Source organism: Ascaphus truei, chromosome 3 (genome assembly GCF_040206685.1).
Source record: "Ascaphus truei isolate aAscTru1 chromosome 3, aAscTru1.hap1, whole genome shotgun sequence".
In the NCBI taxonomy this organism is placed as follows: Eukaryota; Metazoa; Chordata; class Amphibia; order Anura; family Ascaphidae; genus Ascaphus; species Ascaphus truei.
The window spans coordinates 1,422,469-1,444,975 of record NC_134485.1 but is presented as its reverse complement, the minus strand read 5'-3'; the positions used below and the strand labels follow the sequence as shown (position 1 = coordinate 1,444,975).

The window sequence follows — 22,507 nt, the reverse complement described above, 5'->3', positions numbered from 1 at the left end:
AGTACCAGATGCCAGTGCAAAGTATGGGCTATTAACACTTGATAGCCAAACCCCAGACTTACTGTCACCAGGTAAGAGGTTGGGCCCAGTATGTTATGCAGCTTAGGTTTCACCTTAGCGCATGCTCTTAGCAGACGGGGAAGCAACTTCTGCCGTTTTTCTGAGCTACTGGCAAGTCTGGGATAGGTGGGAGAAGTTGTTCCCATGGGAGGATTGGCTGGGTATGTTAGAGATAGGACCCTTAACCCAATAAAAATGCCTGCAGCCCAGTCCTATTTAGTTCCATCTAAGATTCATCTAAGATTCATCTGATTCAGCTAAGATCCGTCTATGTTACAGCATTAGCGGTTCAGGAGTGTGAGGGGTTAACTACAATGTAACGAAGATTCGAACCCCTCTTCCAGAATTCATTTGAGCTAAGGATTCCCGAACTAATCCTGCAAGGACTAAACGAACATCTTTCCTCCTGCGGGGATACAGGGGTCGCAACTTCGGCCCCTAACCAAGGATTGTCGCATGGCTCAAATTTCGCAATGACTTGCATGCGTGCAGGGGTGCCCAGAGACTTTGTTTTCAAGTCATTCGTTACGTGGACATTTGATTTTGTTTCCCCATCCCAGTAAGTGTTTATCCAGTATAGTTGTGAATAAGTGTGTGTTTGTCTTAAAATGAAATAAATGACAATTTATTTTGCCCTCCTTGTTGTGCTCAATCCAGAATCCCGGTATTAATGTGTTGATGAGACCTGCTCTACTGTCATATCCTGTATCACCTTAAAGTGATCCTACCTCAGCTGCGGAGTATGCTGTGGGCCCGTGTATCCTACCGTGAGTGTCGTGGCCTACGATGATGGTACCGTCGGTCCCAGGCCTGGGACCAGTACCGACCTATGAGAAGGGTAACTGGACTGCCCCAGGTGTGTCGGGTGTGGGCCCTCGGGTGACGGTGGAGCATGGTAGCTCCTTAAGTCTGATTGTCCGGGCGATTGGCTCTCCATGTAATCGTGACCTGGTGGAGGTGTCCCCCCTAGAAAGAGAATTGTAAGCTGTGGGACCTGTGGAAGTAAGACCCCCACTTATCTGTGCAGCCCAGATGAGTTCCGGTCCAGAATTACCCGTTCCAGGATGAAGAGTTTCCGGAGCCTTCAGAGAGATTCACAGCTTAAGTGATGGTTCATATTCAGATGAAGACAAATCTGTTTCCAGGTGTATTAAAAGGCCGGGAAGTAGAGGCTCCTTCAAGTTATTCATGAGGTCCTCAGTGTCCCTCTCAGAGGCCTCAATAGTGTAATCACCATTGCGGTCAGCAAGCGACTTGTCCCCTGTCCCAGGCAGATCAGTAAATACTGGATCTGAGTCCACCTCTCCAGAACCATGTCACTGGTGGTACACTGGCGACACACTTTATTCGAGCTTGGCTAGTCCCACGAATTCGGGTATACCCAGGTGTATTGAGGTTTGTGACTGGTTTCTGCCCGAGTGCATTGAGGTATTTTCCAGGCAGGGATTGAAGCATTTTATTCCCGCTGGCTGCAATACTGCACAGTATATATATATATACTGCATTACAATTCATGAATTTATGCCATCTGGTAGACACGCGAAGCATTGCAGCCTATTAAATCCTAATCATTATCATTTAACAGATCAGCCGCCCGTCAGCCAGGCATGAACCCAGGCTGGGAAGGCAAACGCAACGGGGCTTGTCAGAGGTGAGGAGCGGCGCATTCCAGGTATCTGCCAGGTACATACTGGGTATTTGCTCGAATAAAGTGTGTCGGTGCAGTATCCCTTATTCCAGGGTTATGCCCCATAGCTGAGATGCACACGGTTCATACTTCGCAGTGGTCCCATTGTGGATCATTGGTTGGAAGAGGGAGCGTTTAATATCGATGAGAAAGCAGAGGTTCTCTTTAAAAGATAGAACGAAATTAAGATGGGTGTCTGACTTATTAAAGGTTCCCAGCCTGGATAGAAAAGCCAATCCGAAAGATCCAGGGTTTTACGTATTACCAGGAAAGGGAAGGGGCAGGAAAATTGTTAAATTAAGCAGAGCCAACAAGGCTATACGAACCAAATTTAGGCAGTCCCATGGGTACTACTTCCCGTATATTCCTGAGCCTATTATGCAGGACATAGGTGACAACCGGCGGGCATGGTTAAGGTTGGCTGTTATTGATTATTTGCAGCGAAAGACCAGCCACAAAGAGTTAATCGCTGAAACCGTGATATGTTCCATCATGGGGGAGTGGATGATTGGGACGTTCATATTCAAAGACAGAGTAGAGGTACGCCAAGAAGCAGGGGTACCCAAAGTGTATTCAGTGTGGGCTGAAGAGTTTGATGGGCGTCCTGTTAAGAAGCCGGACCCAAGATATTATCTTTGAGTAAGAGTATATTGTTATGTGTTTATATCATCCCTGATGTAAGTAGATGGTGCATTATTAATGATGTAATTCTGCAGGTCTCAAGCATGACAGACGCTGCTCCTAAATTCTGACCCAAACTAGTTCATTGGAGTTTTTCCCCCAGGGGAGGATGTAACAGGGTATGTCCAGCTGTACCTGTTTCTCCCTATGTAGTGTATCTGCTATGTAAGTCCTGTTAAGATCCAGGCATTAGCAGGTTAATCTGTGGGCCCTTGACTCCCCTTCCTGCTTCCCCAGAAAATGAAGGAAGGTAGGTGGTGTCTCATGGCCTGTATACAGCCCCTTGTAGGTGGGTACAGTCCAAGAGCCCGCCCATTCCAGAAGTTTCTAAGGGGAGTAGGCTAAAGTTAGAGGGCATTCTTTCTCTGGCAGACTTGAGAGAAGGAAGCAGATAAGTCTTCCTTTCCACCTTGGAGAGAGAGGATGCAGGAAAGAGTCTCTCCTGATCCCTGGCTAGGAGGAAGGAGGGAGAAGAGATGGTGGGAACTATGAGTCTTCCCATTGTGGGGTAAGCATGTTCACTTAGCTGGCTAGTCAAAACCACCTGGAGCAGTGGAAGTAAAGCACCATCCAGAAGTCCTGGGGCATATGCAGAGAAGTATGCTGCTAAGCTGTGTGATGCTGAATAAAGAGCCTGCAAATATACTTCAGCCTACGGTGTCAGTCCCTGGGCTGAGAGAAGGTATGTGTGTAGCGGTGGGTGAAGACGCCTACACTTGTGGGAGCCATCACTACTGGAGGCGCTGAAACACTGAGATGAACAAGAATCCTGAAAGAGCCAGTCCTGTCCAAGTCTCATAACATCTGCAAACCACTCAGACCTCCTGTGAACCAACAGGTGAAGCACCAAACAGCGAAGTAACACGCTCCTTTCCCCCACACTGTCCTCTAAGTGAGGTTAGGGGGGGGGGCATGGGTTACACATGAAATTCAAACAAAGCAACCGCGATAAACACGTGTGCCTGGGGCGATTGGCCGCGTTAATGCCGGGTGGAGTACAGCAGCGCACACGAAAATGGCTCCGTGATTTGTTTGAATAACGGCTGCTGCCGTCTGTAAGTCGCCTGCTTATTCTTGTATAAAAAGATTCCTGTGCCCCAACTGTATACAAAGACTAACAAGCACCAACTGTATACAAAGACTACTGTGCACTTACTGAATACAGGGACTACTGTGCAGCAACTCTATATAGAGACTACTGTGCATCCTTTAATAAATTATAAGTCTCTATAGAAAATGCTCTGAAATGACCTTTACTGTAGGTCCCTTTAATGTTATCGATCACTTGAAGGATCACAACGCGCACTTATATTTGATCATTATATAATTATTTTAACAAATAAACAGTTTTTTGAACTACAGTAGCTGCAGAGCTCATATGCTGTCAGTGATAGAAATGCCACTGAATGCAGCAGATGCTCAATTCTGAAAGACTTAGGTGACCACAATTACAGTTAGGTCCGGAAATAATTGGCTCTGACAGAAAGACAAAGGGGAGCAGACTATACCTGGACATACATTGCCTTAGCACACAAAGGTGCTGACCCAGGAGAGCAGAGAAGCCTTCCCCTACAGCTACAAGAAACAGATAAGACTTTCTTATGGGACTGTTGTATATCTGTATAAATGTATACAGTTAGGTCAGGAAACACTGACACAATTTTCATAATTTTTGCTCTGTACGCCACCACAATGGATTTGAAATGAAAAAACCAAGATGCAATAGAAGTGCAGACTTTCAGCTTTAATTCAAGGGGTTCAACAAAAATATTGTATGAAACGTTTACTGTAGGAATTGCAAACATTTTCATACACAGCCCCCTTATTTCAGGGGCTCAAACGTAATTGGACAAATTAACACAATCATAAATAAAATGTTAATTTTTAATACTTTGTCGAGAATCCTTTGCAGGGCAATGACTGCTTGAAGTTTGGAACGCATGGACATCACCAAATGCTGGGTTTCCTCCTTTGTGATATTTTGCCAGGCCTTTACTGCAGCCACTGCTGCGGCAGCTTTTATTCTAACAAATCGACGTTTTTTCCCTGGCTTTTTCCTGGAATGCGACGCTTTTCACCCGGCGCATGCCACGTTCCTTTTGCGTTCCCAGCCACGGGTCATGTTCGGCTGACGCGCGGTTGATGCGTTTATTGAGAATGGTTCGGATTTAATAGGTTGCAATTCTTCGCGTGTCCGCTAGATGGCAGATATTCATGAATTGTAATGCGCATGCGCTTCAGTAATGTGTCGACTTGCAGGTGTTTCGTTTAAAAAAGATACCACAGTGTGCTATTGTAACTTGGCCTTGAGACTGAAGGAGGAGGTTGCAAAAATGTATCAATTTAGGCTTTTCATATTAAAGAAAGACAAAGACCAGTTTCGGTTACAGTATTCCCCAGAGACCTGCCCGCCATGAGTGTTCAAGTGCAGCCCGCTTTCCAAAAACCCGACAGAAGTTACGCGTATTTGATATGGGCCGCGATTAATGCAACAGAGGATAAGATGGCAACAGTTGTTCAAATTTATCAGTATTTTATCGAAAACTATGACTTTTACAAATTTTCGCCAACTCCTCATACGTGGAAGCGTGCAATAAGGAAAAGGCTATGTTGGAGGGTATTGGTGTGTATCACCGGCTTTTTCCTGTATCTATGATCATGATCATGATGACAGCAAAAGACGAAGGGTCATGTTAAAACCAACTAAGAATCGACAGTCGCTGCCAAGCAATGCACCAGCACCGGCTTCCAATGACGGTCCCGCCGTCAGTGACAACCCTGAGCCTGAGCCGGATTTCGTGTGCAGTTTCGATCAAGCTTGCATGTACCTAAGCAATTTCCAGCCTCATCAGCTGACTACAGGTGGACTAGTCCCGCTGCAAACTATCGACATGGATGATCAAGAACGCTGGACTGGCAGTGGACCGGCACCGGTGCCAGCTGAATGGGAAATTCTATGGTGAGTATTGTTGCCGTATTATTTTCTGTGTTTTTTTTATTTTGACAATACAGTATCAATATGTGTGCAATTCAAAAGTCAAGCGATTCTCCTGTAAGCAATATCATTGGCTGAGCGGCTTCTACAGTACTGCAGATACTGAACAATTGGTGGAACACTAGGCGCATGCGCATTGGAGCCTTCTTGAAACGCATATGCGTGTCATCACATCGAAGGTAGGCGCATGCGCATGTGAACAGGAGATGCCCCCTGAGAAAATTATTGGTGGCACTGGCTGGGAACTTCTTTAGGGGGCTGACCATTACAGTAAAACTTTTCTTTTTGTTTTTCCTCAGAAAAGAAAACGGCTAATGGAGGGATTTCGATGGATAATATCGCTTTGTGTAACAATGCCTGCACATTGCTGAATCGGATTTAAAAACCCACGTACCGGAGTCTACAGTTTAGTGGCCGTTGTTATTGATTAGGATAGAATACTGTACCTGAAACAGTATGCTGATGTTTTCCGGCCGTACAGTATACTGTACAATATTTTTTTATATACCGTACAGTATACTGTGTAATAAACCCGAAAAAATAAAAACTATGCATTTATTCTACATGCATCACATATGTAACCCTTATTCCCCCCCCCCTAGACTCAACTGATGTATCTAGGGTGCGTGAGGGCAGATTACATGCGTGTGGGTGGAGCGTACCTGTGAGGAACAGGAGGGCCTGAGCTTCCCGCGGTGTTATGGGGGAGACAGGACCAGGCTTCTGGGGTATTGGCCTCCATGATGTATTTAGTGGTGGTGCAGCGCCTCCATCCTCTATACTCCCCGTATAGAAGAAACCCCCTTGGTCCCGGAGTTGAATGATCCAGAGTCACACAGACGTGGTAAGATCAGCAGGGTATTTATTGTTCACTCCCGTATCAGGGTACGATCAGCAGCAGCAGTACACAGTGACACAATACAGGTACAGTGTACACGATAGGCCTCCTTCTCCTCTCCCACCAAATCGTTCTCCTCAGGATGGTCTGAAGGGTGTCTTTGATCCCTGCCTCCACCCTCAGCCGCGGGCACTCAGGGTGGGGCTAGCTCTTCACTCACCCCCCCAAGCAAGGTGAGAGGAATTGGTCCCCCTCCAGCTAACTAGGCCCTGCTCCTCCAGAATCTAGCTAGTTCACACAGTCGGACTGTCCAGTCTGACACTCCAGCACTAACTTCACTAACTGACTGACTCGTTCATTCTGACTGACTCATTCTGACTGTCCAGTCTGACACTCCAGCACTAACTTCACTAACTGACGGACTCCTTCATTCTGACTGACTCATTCTGACTGTCCAGTCTGACACTCCAGCACTAACTTCACTAACTGACTGACTCGTTCATTCTGACTGACTCATTCTGACTGTCCAGTCTGACACTCCAGCACTAACTTCACTAACTGACGGACTCGTTCATTCTGACTGACTCATTCTGACTGTCCTGTCAGACACTCCAGCACTAACTTCACTAACTGACGGACTCGTTCATTCTGACTGACTCATTCTGACTGTCCAGTCTGACACTCCAGCACTAACTTCACTAACTGACTGACTCGTTCATTCTGACTGACTCATTCTGACTGTCCTGTCAGACACTCCAGCACTAACTTCACTAACTGACGGACTCGTTCATTCTGACTGACTCATTCTGACTGTCCAGTCTGACACTCCAGCACTAACTTCACTAACTGACTGACTCGTTCATTCTGACTGACTCATTCTGACTGTCCTGTCAGACACTCCAGCACTAACTTCACTAACTGACTGACTCGTTCATTCTGACTGACTCATTCTGACTGTCCTGTCAGACACTCCAGCACTAACTTCACTAACTGACGGACTCGTTCATTCTGACTGACTCATTCTGACTGACTCATTCTGACTGTCCAGTCTGACACTCCAGCACTAACTTCACTAACTGACTGACTCGTTCATTCTGACTGACTCATTCTGACTGTCCTGTCAGACACTCCAGCACTAACTTCACTAACTGACTGACTCGTTCATTCTGACTGACTCATTCTGACTGACTCATTCTGACTGTCCTGTCAGACACTCCAGCACTAACTTCACTAACTGACTGACTCGTTCATTCTGACTGACTCATTCTGACTGTCCTGTCAGACACTCCAGCAATAACTGAACTGCCCACAGACAGGAACGGCAACTAAGTTTGGTCAGCCCCGCCCCTCATGACATCAGCAAGACCTCCCCTCTGCATAGGCCTACAGCAGAGACAGGCTTGTATCAATCAATCAGGCAGGGCTTTCAAGGGGGAAAACCCATGATTACTACTGAGGGCCTGCCATTAACAGGGCTTACCACAGTAGGAGGAAGGTTTCATAGCCCATGCTGTTTGCAGGGGGCTACACATACATTATGTGTCTTCTACAGTATACAGTGCCAGTAAATACAGTACAGTTTGTGTCTTCTATTTTTTTTTAATACTCTTATACTGAGCATGCTTACAGTACACAGTGCAGTATGCCTCGACATTCTAGAAACACTGTATTTTGTTACAGTAGCAAAGGAGCAAATGGAACAATGTAAGACAAATCAACATGTTCTTTTATTGGTGGAGTAAGTACAAAAACATTCATTTACAAATACTGTACAATGTAGAAACATTTTAAGTGCACAGCAATTCAAAACACCAACTGGTGTATGGTTTACAGCTACATGTGTGAAAACATTTATGTCAGTCAGTATGGTTTACAGTCACATGTTTTAAAAACAAATTCTTTATTCATAAAATAAGCAAAACGCAACATCTCCTTCATTAAAGAACGACAAGTCAAAACATGTACTGTACAGTGGGATGGTGTGCAAAACAGTCTGCACCTTTCAGTCCTCGAGGGCAACAAACAGGGCAGGTTTTCAGGACAATCTTGAAAAACGTGCCTGTTTGCGGCCCCCAGGGACTGGAATTGTGCATGTCCTGTGTGTGTGGACAGCAAGTTAAAACATTTCTGTATAAATACAAGTAAAAAAACACACAACAACATCTCCTTTATTTAAGTACAGCAGGTCAAATCATGTACAGTACAATACAGTTCAGCACAACAATATGGTCTTACAGAAAGTCCACCGCATTGTCCATCCATGGCCGATTCCTTGCATGGCGCAAAACGCCATTAATGCAGTCTCGAAAGCCTTTCATTACAGGATCTGTAATTGGATAAAAGCGCTGCATTTCATCCTGAATGTTCTTTCTTAAATTGGCAGGAAGCGCCTTTTTAACGCGATTTCCTTCGTAGTTCACTTTAAAGGCCCATGCGCAGTACAACGACTAGAGAACATGGTGATTAAAAAGTAACAAGGCAAACTTGTGGGGTGCACCAGCACTCTTCACCCTATACTTCTACCTGAGCGCCAGTGGCAGATCGCACAGGGTGATGTCGGGCACCGTATCGATGCGAGCGAATGTAGGTCTTTTGGGAGCGGGTGTGCTTGAGGCGACGTGCGATGGTAGGTTGTCTGGGAGGAAGCTTTCCTCCGATCTTGGTCGCCGTATTGTCTCCTGGCGTGGTCTTGACGGGGTTGTCATGTCCTCCTCAACAGCATACATATACACTACATCTTATGGTGGAGGGGGTGCGCTTGGTGATTGAAGGGGGTCGAAGGTCCCATTCATCACATCCATGTCACCCCCCTGCTCCAGCATCGGGGAAACAGGGGCATTAAAACTGAGCAAATAATGTATGCCCGCTATGTCAGCCTCTATCTTCTCCATCCGTCGATCCATCCGTTGATCCATATGTATCATCCGTTGATCCATTTGTAGCATCCGTTGCTCTACATTTAGCATTGTCTCCAGAAGCAGATTTATCTTTGCTAGCACAATAGAATTCCCGGGGAGATCCACAGTTATCCCATTCAGCATCCGGTCTAATGAGCTGCTTCTTGTGCATGGCGTCTGGACATCTGGGGGGATGGGTGCAACGGAGGATGAGATAGGGGTTCCATGGAGAGAAGCGGCAGCGACATCGAAGAAGAGTGGAAGAGGTAACCTGTGGATATCAGGTAGAGGAGAAGCGGCAGCGTCATTGAAGAGGGATGGAGAAAGTGACCTTTGGATTTCCGGGCGAGAAGCAGAGTCGTCTAAGAGCAAAGGAGAAAGTGACCCGTGGATTTCAGAGGCAGCGTCGTCGGATAGAACTGGAGAAGATGGCCCGTGGGTTTCCGTGAGGGCGGCGGCAGCGTCAAGGATGAGGGGTGGAGAAGATGGGCTGAAGATTTCCGGGACAGCGGCGGCAGAGTCGTCGAACCGTATGTGAGGAAGTGGTCTGCGGGTTCCATGGGTTGGCTGTAAATCGTTTTGCGTCGAGAGTACATCACTGTATATCTTCTTGACATAATAAGGCTGACGTCTATGAAAACCCTTAGCCTTTGGGGTCAGCAGAAGGTTTTCTTTATTGGCCTTAGCCTCTCTTTATTGGCCTTTGCCTTGGCGTGGAAACGGCAACCGCCTTTCGCTTTTTCTGCTTGACAGGCACGGCAGAGGCGAGTGGGTTCCTGCGTCCGTAGAATCGGGGGTTGCTCCATGGAAGCAGGTGGCACAATGCAGTATCTGGACAAGGGCAAGTTCAGATAAAGATCATGGAGTGGTGGGCTATGCAAAGTGTGTAACCTTTTATGCATGGCGACCAGGTACAGGTGTTGAAAGTGGGCATACTTTAATGTTAGTCATTACCGTATAAATAAACCATCCATTTTGTGGATTCACTGCACATTGAATACACATCGACTAAACATTGAATACACATTCTTGTGTTTGTATTTCTTTCTACTCGCAGAAATGCCTGTTAAAAAGATTTCCAAGGAGCTCAGCATGCGAATTAAGGACATGTACACGAGCGGACACCGAATTGCTGCTATCCAACGCTGGTTAGCTACTTCTGGCATCGTTGTGACAGCAACCACCATGAGCTATCAGGCACACGGAAAAAACAGAGACCGCAAAAGGGCACCAAGGGTAACTAACGCGTATGTATATTTATACAACTTTAAAATAAAATTAATTTTAATTTAAATCTAATAATTTTGTTTTTTCTGTTGATTTATATTACAACAGTATTTATATTTTTTATATTTATATCAGTACAGTATATATATTTTTTATATTTATATTTATATTACAACAGTATATATATTTTGTATATTTATATTACAACAGTATATTTATTTTGTATATATATAGTACAATAGTATATATATTTTGTATATTTAAATTTATATATACATTTTATAGTGCTGCATATTAATAAAACAATATATTTTCTTTACATTGTAGGGAGACAACTCTTCTGGTGGACAAAATAAGTGAGGAGAATGATGAGAAGAGTGCATTAAGGGTCAAAAACACTCTGCAGGAAAAGCACAATCTGACTGTATCCGAGAGCAGCATAAAGAAGATGAGACGCAGCATTGGATAGAAATATGGACGTGTGCGGTTAGTACTGGACAGTACAGGAGGTAAAAGTGTTGTTTAGAAAACTGTACTGTACCGCTAAAATTATTTATTCCTTGTCATTACAGAGCGTACCCCATGATACGGGACGCAAACAAAATCAAAAGAGTGGTCCAGGCCCAGGCATGGATGGACAGTGGGGAGACTTTCCAGGATTGCATCTTCACTGATGAGTCTACTGTGTCGCTGGAGAGATTTGCAAGCTTTGCATTCCACAAAAAAGGCCACATATCTTTGAAGCCGCGGCCAAAACACCCCATGAAGCTGCATGTGTGGGGTGCCATCTCTAGGCATGGACCAGTATGCATTGTCATCTTTGAAGGTAAAATATATCAAATATAATGTAGCCTTATGCACTGTACTTTACTAGTGTAGCCTTACTGTATGCACTGTACTGTACTATTGTGCAGTTTTTTGAGCACTTTTTTTTTTCTTGCTATAGGAATATTGAATAAAGCTTTCTTCCAAGATAACATTGTCCCTGAGATAGTGCAATATATCACACGCGAGTTCCCCAATGGTCACCGCTTCTACCAGGACAACGATCCGTAGCACACCGCGTCAACAGCGCATATCCTTGAGTGCGGTATCAACTGGGTGAAGACGCCAGCGGACTAAGTGCAGTAGACTGTGTCTCATTTTTTCCCCACTGTTTTTACTGTGTACTGTATCTCTTAAACTAATTGTCCTTTTTTTCCAATGACAGATCGCCAGACTTCAATCCGATCGAAATGGTCTGGCATCAGCTGAAGGACCATATCCGGAAAGTGGTGAAACCCTCCAAAAAGGATGAGTTGTTGAAAGGCATAATGAGTTTTTAGAACGATGTACTCACCATGGAACGCTGTAAGAAATATATAGACCATATTGCCACTGTGTTGCCCATTGTCGTAATGGGCAAGCATCAGGAAAGTAGTACTGTGCTGTAGTATTGTAAGTACTGTATGATACAGATAAGTATGGCTCAGATTTTTTCTTTCCCAATAGTCAGAGTATACAGTAGTTACAGTATTTTCTTTACAGAGAGAGCAGCACCAGCCATCAAGTTACAGTACACAGTATTTAACAGTAGTCAGAGTATACAGTAGTTCCAGTATAGACTAGTTTGACAGTACTACAGTAACTGCCTACTAACTGCTCAATTTTTTTCTTTTCAGAGAAATCAGCACAAGCCATTTACAGTAGAACTACACATCACACAATGCCATAATACAGTACGCACATACTGTAACTGCACTAATTTTTTGTTTTCTTGTTGTTTCAGGAAAAAAGGGTGGCCTGGGGGGAGGTGGGTTTTTGTGTCCAGTCTAATCTGTTTTGTACAGTAAAATGTACAGTATATAAAGAGCAGTATAGATGTACACAAAACATCTCATCTCTCAATGAACTACTGTACTGTACACGGAATGAGGAACAAGATTAAGGCGGAATAAATAATATTACTATGTATACTGTATATATATATATATATATATATATATATATATATATTATACATTACAGTATATATATATAATTAAAAAATATTCTTATAAATGTGCATAATTCATGTTTCTCCATGTTTTACAAATGTTTTATAAATGTTTATCCAATTTCAATCTGCCAGAAGAACTTAATAAAGACTGCACTATGTATTATGCATGATTATTTTTATATTTGTATTTTTTTGTTCCTGATGAAATAAAATAAATATTTATTCACATTCCTGGTAATCATAATCATTGACAACAACCACACCCCCTCCCCCCACCCACCCCTACAGTATAAGAATGAATGACAAAACAACATGAATCAGTTAATGTTTTTTTTTACTCTCAATTCTCACAATGCTATGCACATCAGATTTACATTTCAAATTCGAGAAGGGATTTTCCAAAGCGTTACCATAAACAAAGCCTCAAAGGGTTTGGGGGGTTGGGTGAGTCATGTGCAGTAATCTGCTAGCTCCCATCTCAAAGGGGCTTAGAGTACACGCAGGCGCAGTGAGGCAATTGACGCTCGGCTAGGGACGGAATAAAAACACAATGACTAACTTCAGAAAATGAATGACTCTGTGGAGGTGTCTGTCGAATGACTCTGTGGAGATGGGGGGGGGTTGGGAGACTCATGCACAGTAAGCAGCTAGCTCCCATCTCAAAGAGGCTTAGAGTACACGCAGGCGCAGTGAGGCGATTGACGCTCGGCTAGGGACGGATTAAAAACACAATGACTAACTTCAGAAAATGAATGACTCGGTGGAGGTGTCTTTCGAAAATAGTTTGTGTGTGCGTGGGGGAGAGATGAAGGATTAGTTGTGCTGCAGTTTAAAGAAATTACATACTGTAGAATAGAGTACAGTAATTTCAAAAGGCAGTTCATCATAATAATTTGATCAATAAACCCCTAAATACAACCCCCATATACAGTACTTAAAAAGCAAGTCTCTTTATCTCCCTGTGCCTCAGGCATCAAAAACATACAGTAGATTGTGAGCTCCACCGGACAGGGAGGGACCTGTGCCTGCAAAATGTCTCTGCAAAGCGCTACGTATACTGTAACTAACAGCGCTATACAAAAACATGCTATTATTATTATTATAATATAAAGGTGATGCTCTGTGCAAATCAAAATCGAGAAGGGACTTTCCAAAACGTTGCCGTAAACAAAGCCTCAAAGCTCCCGTCTCAAAGAGAATTACACGCAGGCGCAGTGAGGCTTTGTACTGTAGCTCGTCTATGGACGGATTAAGAACACAATGGCAAGATTCAGAAAATTAACGACTCTGTGGAGAGGGGGGGGGGGTTGGGTGACTCATGCGCAGTAAGCAGCTAGCTCCCATCTCGAAGAGGCTTAGAGTACACGCCGGCGCAGTGAGGCTTTGAAGCTCGGCTAGGGACGGATTCAAAACACAATGACTAACTTCAGAAAATAAATGACGCTGTGCAGGTGTCTGTCGAATGACTCTGTGGAGAGGGGGGGGGGGTTGGGTGACTCATGCGCAGTAAGCAGCTAAGCTTCCATCTGAACAAGGATTACACGCAGGCGCAGTGAGGCTTTCAAGCTCGGCTATGGACGGATTCAAAACACAATGGTAAGATTCCAAAAATTAAAGACAGGCGCATGAATTCAAAGCTTAAGACATAATTTAATTTCAAAAGGCAGTTCATCATAATAATACACCCCCAAATACAGTACGTAAAAAGCACACAAATCAACCATGTGCAGTCAAACGCACAGGGTCGCAGTCAAAAGCTACAGCACAGATTGAATATCGTAATACAGTAAGATGGTTTTTGCAGGCTTGTGGAGAAAATAAAAATAAAAAAATTACAATAATTTTTTTTTTTTTAATTTTTTTTTTTTTTTTGGTCACTCACTCAGGCAAGCAAGCAGTGGTGGGCGAAGTTACAGGCGCAGGCGCAGTAAATTCCTGCTCTCAAGCAGGAATGTGATTGAAACCAGACACACGTTCAAAGGAATGGTGTGGGAGAGATGTACTGCATTGCACAGAAGATAAGAAGTTGAAATACCCTGCAGTGCAGTTAATTATCCTGAGCGAGGGGAGAGCGCTGTATATGCCGAAATATGACACTGTTACAGTACTGTACACGCCTATGCATTTCAACAATTTTCAAATGAGACATACCGTACAGCTGCACAGCACTGCAAATGTATGTATACTTTAAATATGCAAATTTACAATTACTGCGCTCGCACACACAGACTGTGTACTGACGTAGGTTGAATCGCGAAGGTATTAGACTTCCAAGACAACAGCTCGCAAACGCCCCCTGAGTTATTACACGGCATTACAGTATTGCAGACAGCGAGAATAAAATGCTAATATCACGAGCGCGAAAATAACGCAGTTCACTCCGGGCGAAAACAACACAAAACCGCACATAACCGGGATAATCTGAAAATCGCGGATCTAGCCAATTTAGACTAAATGCGGACGCCACTGTATCTTCAGTTTTTGTTTATTCGTGGGTCTTTCTGCCTTAAGTTTTGTCTTCAGCAAGTGAAATGCATGCTTGATCGGGTTGGGATCAGGTGATTGACTCGGCCATTGCAGAATATTCCACTTCTTTGCCTTTAAAAACTCCTGGGTTGCTTTCGCAGTATGTTTTGGGTCATTGCCAACTGTAAAGTGAAGCGCTGTCCAATCAACTTCGCTGAATTTGGGTGAATCTGAGCAGACAATATATCCCTATACACTTCAGAATTCATCCGGTTGCTTCTGTCTTCTGTCACATCATCAATAAACACTAGTGACTAAGTGCCATTGTAAGCCATGCATGCCCATGCCATCCCACTGCCTCCACCGTGTTTCACAGATGATGTGGTATGCTTTGGATTATGAGCTGTTCCAAGCCTTCTCCATACTTTTTTCTTCCCATCATTCTGGTACAGGTTGATCTTAGTTTCATCTGTCCAAGAATGCTGTTCCAGAACTGGGCTGGCTTTTTAAAATATTGTTTGGCAAAGTCCAATCTTTCCTTTCTATTCTTGAGGCTTATGAATGGTTTGCACCTTGTGGTGAACCCTCTGTATTTGCTCTCGTGAAGTCTACTCTATATGTTAGACTTGGATAATGAAATATCTACCTCCTGAAGAGTGTTCTTCAATTGGCTGGATGTTGCAAAGGGGTTTTTCTTTACCATGGAAAGGATCCTACGATCATCCACCACTGTTGTCTTCTGTGGACTTACTGGCCTTTTTGTCTTGCAGAGCTCACCAGTGCGTTCTTTTTTTCTCAGAATGTACCAAACTGTTGATTTGCCAATCCTAATGTTCCTGCTATTTCTCTGATCGATTTTCTTTTTTTTTGCAGCCTAAGGATGCCCTGTTTCACTTGCATTGAGAGCTCCTTTGACCGCATGTTGTGGGTTCACAGCAACAGCTTCCAAATGCGAATGTCACACCTGGAATCAACTCCAGACCTTTTACCTGCTTAATTGATGATGAAATAACGAAGGAATAGCCCACACCTGTCCATGAAACAGGTTTTTAATCACTTGTCCAATTACTTTTGGTCCCTTGAAAAAGAGAGATCTATATTAAAGAGATGTAATTCCTAAACCCTTCTTCCAATTTGGATGTGAATACTGTCAAATTAAAGCTGATATTCTGCACCTTAAGCCCATATTCATTTTGTAACTGTAACTTGAATTTATTTTGGTATACAGCCAAAATAACAAAACTTGTATCAGTGTCCAATTATTTCCGGACCTAACTGTACATTCTCGAAGGACCATTGGGGTCAATGGGACACAATGTGGGAAGGTCTACTCCACAACATTTCATGTATGTTATCTGTACATCACCTTCTGTTTCCACGTGTGTATTAGTGTGTTACTTATTTGCATTAGATTACCTGAGAGTAATGATACAGCCCTGTGATTACTGACATTGCATAGGATATGAAGGAGTTAACATCTCCAATGAAAGCTGCCAGGACTCCTGTCCGCTCACACATGTAGTTTGGGACGGTTTCTTCTCCTCCCGATATTATTTGGATGCTTCTCTGCAAAGCTTTACCTTCGTCATTCTCTGAATTAAAGATCTCGTATCCCAGAGTAACGTTGGGTAATATGTCCTTCCTTCCATTGATCTCCTCTACAGCAAACACAAAGGCCAAGTAGTGTCGATAATAACGCAGAGAAAGACTGTAAGAAAGTAATGTAATGATTGAATTTCAAACAATCTTTTTTTATCCTTGATTTAGTTAAGAAGTTAAACATAAAGATCACAAGGGTTAAACGTTTCATGGGCCATATTTATTAAGGGCTCCTCCAGGAACACTTGTGTTGGGAAACACCTTACATCTTCTTCACTAGAATGGGTCATACAGTATTTATGGAACTGCACTGTATATTATCCTGAGGAAAAGCAAGGCTTACTAAATATCATCTCTATATACAATATACAAGAATTTAAAAAAATGGCAAAGCTCAGATTCCCTCTCAGGAATCCCAGGCATTAAGGGGACAGAGAAGAACGGACAGGTTTCCTTTCCATGCACACAAATTAAAAACACGTTTTGTGAAATATGAAAAAATGTAAATGTGGCAACTCAAATATCAAATGGGATTTGCTTACAAATTACGATAAAGAAACAGAGTTTATTTCAGCCAGAACCAAAGGGGCAACACAATACACAAAATAAGCTTTAACTCAACAAACACAGGGTTACAGGAGGAGTTCTAGCTTGGCTGGGCACTGCCATAGCTATCTTACTGAGAAAGGCTTCCACAAACCATCCATCTCAGGGTATCCCAGTACCAGGGAATGATAGCCACTAACTGCAGGTTTAAAACTCCCGCTAGTCTCTGACATCGAGAGTAGCTATGAAACAGGGAAGTCTGTGCCGGAGTTCCGCGGTATTCCCCTGAACTACTGTAAAAGGAGGGAGAGAGGATCATATCACTGAGCAAAACCAAGAAGTAAAACAAATTGCAATCTATTCCTTAGAAACAGACGTACACACAGTGAATTACAATAAACAAGAGGAAACAGACTTACTGGGGATCTGGGCTACAAAACTAACCTTTCCTAGTTTATATACAGTGTGACGAGATCAGGGGTAATCAGGCCTAAATAAAGGTGTTATACCCGGCTGATTAACCCCAACTTGCATTGGGAATGAAGGGATTAAAAGTATTTGGATGCACTGCTGTCTTTGCTCTGCCCCAGCCTTCTTAACCCCCATTTGCAGTTTATTCCCTGTCTGCTGTAATGGAAGTGAATGCAATGCCTGCTATATCCTATTGTGACACAAGATGGAGTAGTGAGTAACACAGCCAGCCCTGTACTTGGGCGGTCCGCTGTACTGGATGGGTATCCATTTCAAGTGCTTGACTCTGTGACCGCTAAACAATTGAATAATTGGTTTGGGGTTAGATTTCAAGTGCTTTTACCGATAAAATGTATCCGTACCTTGTTAGCCTGCCGAACTTGAAAGGCAGTGAGTCAATGGCTGTGAGAAGTAGGTCAATTGACATGGGAACCGGGGGAGCTTGGGTTCCCACAAGCAAGTCGGTTCAATGAAGCAGGCTAACTCATGAACGGAGACACCAAACAGCCTGTTTTTTGGTGTGCAAGTATAAGTTAGTAAAACACACACATACATATATAAATTACAGTCGTGGTACACCAGGAACAAGACGTTTTAATAAAGTGTATAAAACTGTGATTTCAAAATGAACAGTCAGGAACAGTTTTTCTGTAAGCCCGGGAAAAATCCTCTGACGTGTAAATGTGCTGGGGGTGAATGAGCTCATGGTATTTTCTTCATTGCACTTCAAAGGGGTCCCGCTGAGCTGGTGAATCTCAGTCTAAAGAAGTGACAGGGATGAAAAGCCTCAGAGCACCATAATGTATACATGGCCGGAATCCTGATATGTGGCAGATCTCGGGCCTTTGACACCTTTGGGCCAAACCCCAGACTAAAGGGCGCCAACAGAGGAGTGTACCCCAGGTATGCTAAGTTGCATGGGTGTCATGCCGAAACATGCGCTTTGCAAACCGGAAAGCCTTTTTGCCCGGTTTTGCACACTGCTTGCAAAGCGGCCATTGGTGGGTGAAATGTTCCCACTTCGGTCATTGGGTGCACATGTTAAAGGTACTCTTGAACAGTCTATAACTGTGCCCACCGGACTATCCCCAGGGTTGTTCTTCTTCTTCTTCAAGAAAAATCAAGAAACCGTGTATGATGTAACTACGCTTCACGCAGGACTTCATTCAAAGCACAGCGGTAACGGTTCCAGTACGCAAGGGGTTAATACCATTGAAACCAAGAACTTACCCCAAACTACGGAACTCGTTAGACCTGGGGACTCCCGAACGAACGTCTACGAAGACCTACGAAATATTTTGATTTGGCCAAGTTATTAGATCGGCAAGTTGCGATCTAGCCACGGGACCTTTAAACAGAGACTGCATTTCTTGCGCTTTCGTGCAAAGGACAATTTATTTCGTTTCCCCATCCCAGTAAGTGTTGTTTTTTGTGTATTCTGAAGTTGTCGTGAGTTTGTCTATCAGGGATATAAATCACAATTTATTTTGCTCCTTCTTGTGTTCAATTAAGTACCAAGAAATATAAAAAGTGTTGGCAAAGTTGTGTCCACCGTGACACTAACCCCCGCTCCCCATGAAGCCAGATGTGCCGTGAGCCCAGGCAGCTGCTACTTTGTCTGCACTCCCTGGCGCTAAGCCACCCACATCCTGGGGGTCACCGGCATTCTCCTCGTGTCCTTGCAGCCCTGGGACCTCCTGCACTCTGGGCTGAATAGCGCTCGCCGCCACAGCAGCTACGGGGACTTGCCCCTCTGGTGGGACCATGCGGTCCTCATGACGCTTCAAATCCTCCTCCAGCTGTACCTTTGACCGCCCATCTGTCGGTAAGCCATATCCCGCACATCTCTCCACTATCTTCGCCCGGTCCCAGGATTGGAACCTTCCTGAGCGGTTACTCATTGTACTATCGGGGTAAAGGTAAAGGGACAGTGAAGTATCTCATGCTGTTTAGAAGTGTGTGTAAGTTGCCACTTGTCTGGGGAGCTCGCAAGATTACGAGGTCCCCACTATACTACAGAATCCCGCAGGAGACTATAGTATAGGTTCAATCAGTATCCCACACACTGTCACCAGTTAATATAAGCCTGTCACGGTGGACCAGAACTTATTAACAATTTTTATATTTTTGGGATTCTCGATTGAACACAACAAGGAGGCAAAATAAATTGTGATTTATTTCCTTTCTAGACAAACACACGACAGCTTCACAATACACTTAATACAACACTTACTGGAATGGGGAAACTGAATAAAATGTCCTTTGCAGAAAAGCGCAAGAAATGCAAACTCTGTTTAAAGTCCAGTTGGCTAGATCGCAAGTTGCCGATCTAATAACTTTGCCAAGCAAAGAAATTTCGTAGAGATTCATAGGAAATTGTTCGGTAGTCCCCAGGGCTAATGAATTCTGGAGTTTGGGGTAAATTCTTGGTTGCAATGTTATTAACCCCTTTCGTTATTAACCCCCGCTGTACTTGAACGAAATCCTGCGTAAAGCATAGTCACATCATGAATCGTATCTGGATCACACTGGGGATTGTCCGGCAGGCACAGTTATAGGGTTCACAAGCCTATCCTTAATATGTACCCCCAATCCCCTCCATGGGAACCTTTAACCCACCAATCCCTGATTTGCCCGTAGTTTGCAAAGCGGGCAAAAAAGGCTTACCGGTTTTCAAAGTGCATGTGCTCACTTGAGAACCATACGGTTTAGCATACCTGGAATAAACTCCTTCCCTGGCGACCCTTGGTCTGGAGTTTTGCTCCAAGGTGCGAAGGGCCCATGCTCGGTGCCGGGATCTGGCACTCTGCAACATCCTGGACAGTTTCACACCTTGGATCTCTGAAGCTTTTCATCCCTACATTTTCCCTAAACTTAGAGTCTCCTACTTAGCGGGACCTCTTTGAAATGCAGGAAGGAAAATACCCTCAGCTCATGCACCATTAGCATATTTACATGCCAAAGGATTTCTTCACGGGCTTACAGAAAACAGTTCCTGCCTGTACATTTTAAATTCACAGTATTACACACTTTATTAAAACATCATGTTCTGGGTGTACCACAACTGTAATTTTTATATGTAAGTGCATGTTTTAATTTTTTACACTTGCACACCAAAAATCAGGGTGCTGGATTCCTCCGCTCGCAAGTTAGCCTGCTTCATTAAAAATCTTTCTTGTGGGATCTCAAGTTCACCCATTTCCCACATCAATTGACATACTTCTCACGGCCATTGACTTTCTGCCTTTCAAGTTCTGCTGGCTAACAAGGTACAGATACGTTGTATCGGTAAAAGCACTTGAAGTCTAACCGCAAGCCACTTATTCAATTGACTTGCGGTTACGGAGTCAAGAGCTTTGAAATGGATACCAATACTATACAGCAGACCTTCAATACACAGCGCTGGCTTTGGCGCTCACTACACCATCTTGTGCCTAAAAAGATTATAGCATGCATTGCATTTATTTCTATTACAGCAAGCAGGGGATAGCCTGCAAATTGGGGTTAAGAAGGCTGGGACAGGGCAAATACAGCAGTGCAGTGCAATTTTTTTTAACCCCGTCATTCCCAATGTGAGTTGGGGTTAATCAGCCGGTTATAATAACTTTATTTAGGCCTGATTGACACTCCCATCACCACAATCAGCCAGGTGTAATGCATTTATTAATGGCCTGAATAACCCTCTCATCGCCATTGTCACCTTCCACAGATGCTTCTGTTGGACATCGTTGGGCTGCATCCTGACTGGTGCAATCTAATGTCCCCCGATCCCCGCTGCTGGTGGCAAGAGAAGGTTCTCCCCTGACTGATTTGACCCAGAAGCGACTGTCTGTGCTGGTAGTCTGGTCTCCAGCCTGTGAAAAAGCATTTCAGGCTTTGAAGACTGCACTGGCCAGTGCACCCATTTTAGCTGCTCCAGATTATTCCAAAAAGTTTCTGGTGCAGACTGATGCCTCAGACTTTGGCATTAGGGCTGTGCTCAGTCAGGTGGGGGAGGAGGGCAGTGAACACCCAGTGGTTTATCTGAGCCGCAAGATGGTGCCCAGAAAAGTGACCTATACCACTATTGGAAGGAGTGTCTGGCCATAGGATGGGTTTTCAAGAAGCTACAGCCCTATCTGTATGGCAGATCATTCATGGTTATCGCAAACCATAACCCCCTAAGTCGGTTACAGAGGGTGTCTGGAGAGAATGCCAAACTCTTGCGCTGGAGCCTTGCCCTACAAGAATTTGATTCCACTATCCAGCGCAAGAAGGGCAGTGAGCTTGGTAATGCTGATGGCCTCCCCCGGCAGGACAATCCCCATGAACTACTGACTTCAAAAACAATCAGGTCAGCCCACCACCAGAGAAGGTGGCCAGGGCAGACTTTGGGCTTTGAGTGGGGGAGGTGCAGCGAAAATAGTGTTAATCAGTGCATTAATAAAGGCAGTATGCTCGGCTGGTTAACACTACTTCGCATTGGGGGAGAAGGGGTTACTTTTATATGCACTACACATGCATTATTTTTACCTCTGTACATTTTTGTCCCTGTTTTGCAGGCTTGCATAGGCCTGCAGTAATGTATTTCATTGTGTGCCTGCATTACTGGTTTTTGGGCACAAGATGACGCTGCGCGAGCCAAGCCGCACGCTAATTGGAGAAGCGTGGCGCGGCCTCTTTGTTCCATTGAGTAACATAGTAATCCATTACTGAGGTTTGAACTCGCAACCGCGAGGTCAATTGAATAAAAGGGATGCAGTTTCAGTCTCAAGTGGTTACCGGTTACAATGTATCCAGTCCCGGTTAGTAGCGTAACTTGAAAGGCGGCAGGCAATTGCCGTGGGAACTCGGCTCACCACAAGTCAATTGACGTGGGAACTCGGTTAACCGTACGTTGATTGACGTGGGAAGCCCATAGCCCAGCATTGCCGGTTCAAGGAGAAGCCCCTAACTCGGAACGGAATGGGCTAGCTGGGATGAGGGAAGGGGGGCTGGCCCAGTAATAAAAGGGTTACACCCCAGCTGGCCACCCCTACCCTTGTGTGGGAGGTGAGGGATTAACTATAATAATGGTTAAGTG

General features: G+C 44.3%; 1 protein-coding gene across 1 annotated transcript in view; it reads right to left on the bottom strand.

The window, feature by feature from the left end:
* The window catches only part of LOC142491232 (vomeronasal type-2 receptor 26-like), a 118,777-nt gene that overhangs the window by 71,502 nt on the left and 24,768 nt on the right, over positions 1-22,507 (bottom strand). The window contains exon 2 of the mRNA XM_075593499.1: positions 16,246-16,537. Within this exon, the coding sequence (XP_075449614.1) occupies positions 16,246-16,537 (292 nt within the window). The remainder of the gene's footprint in view (positions 1-16,245; positions 16,538-22,507) is intronic.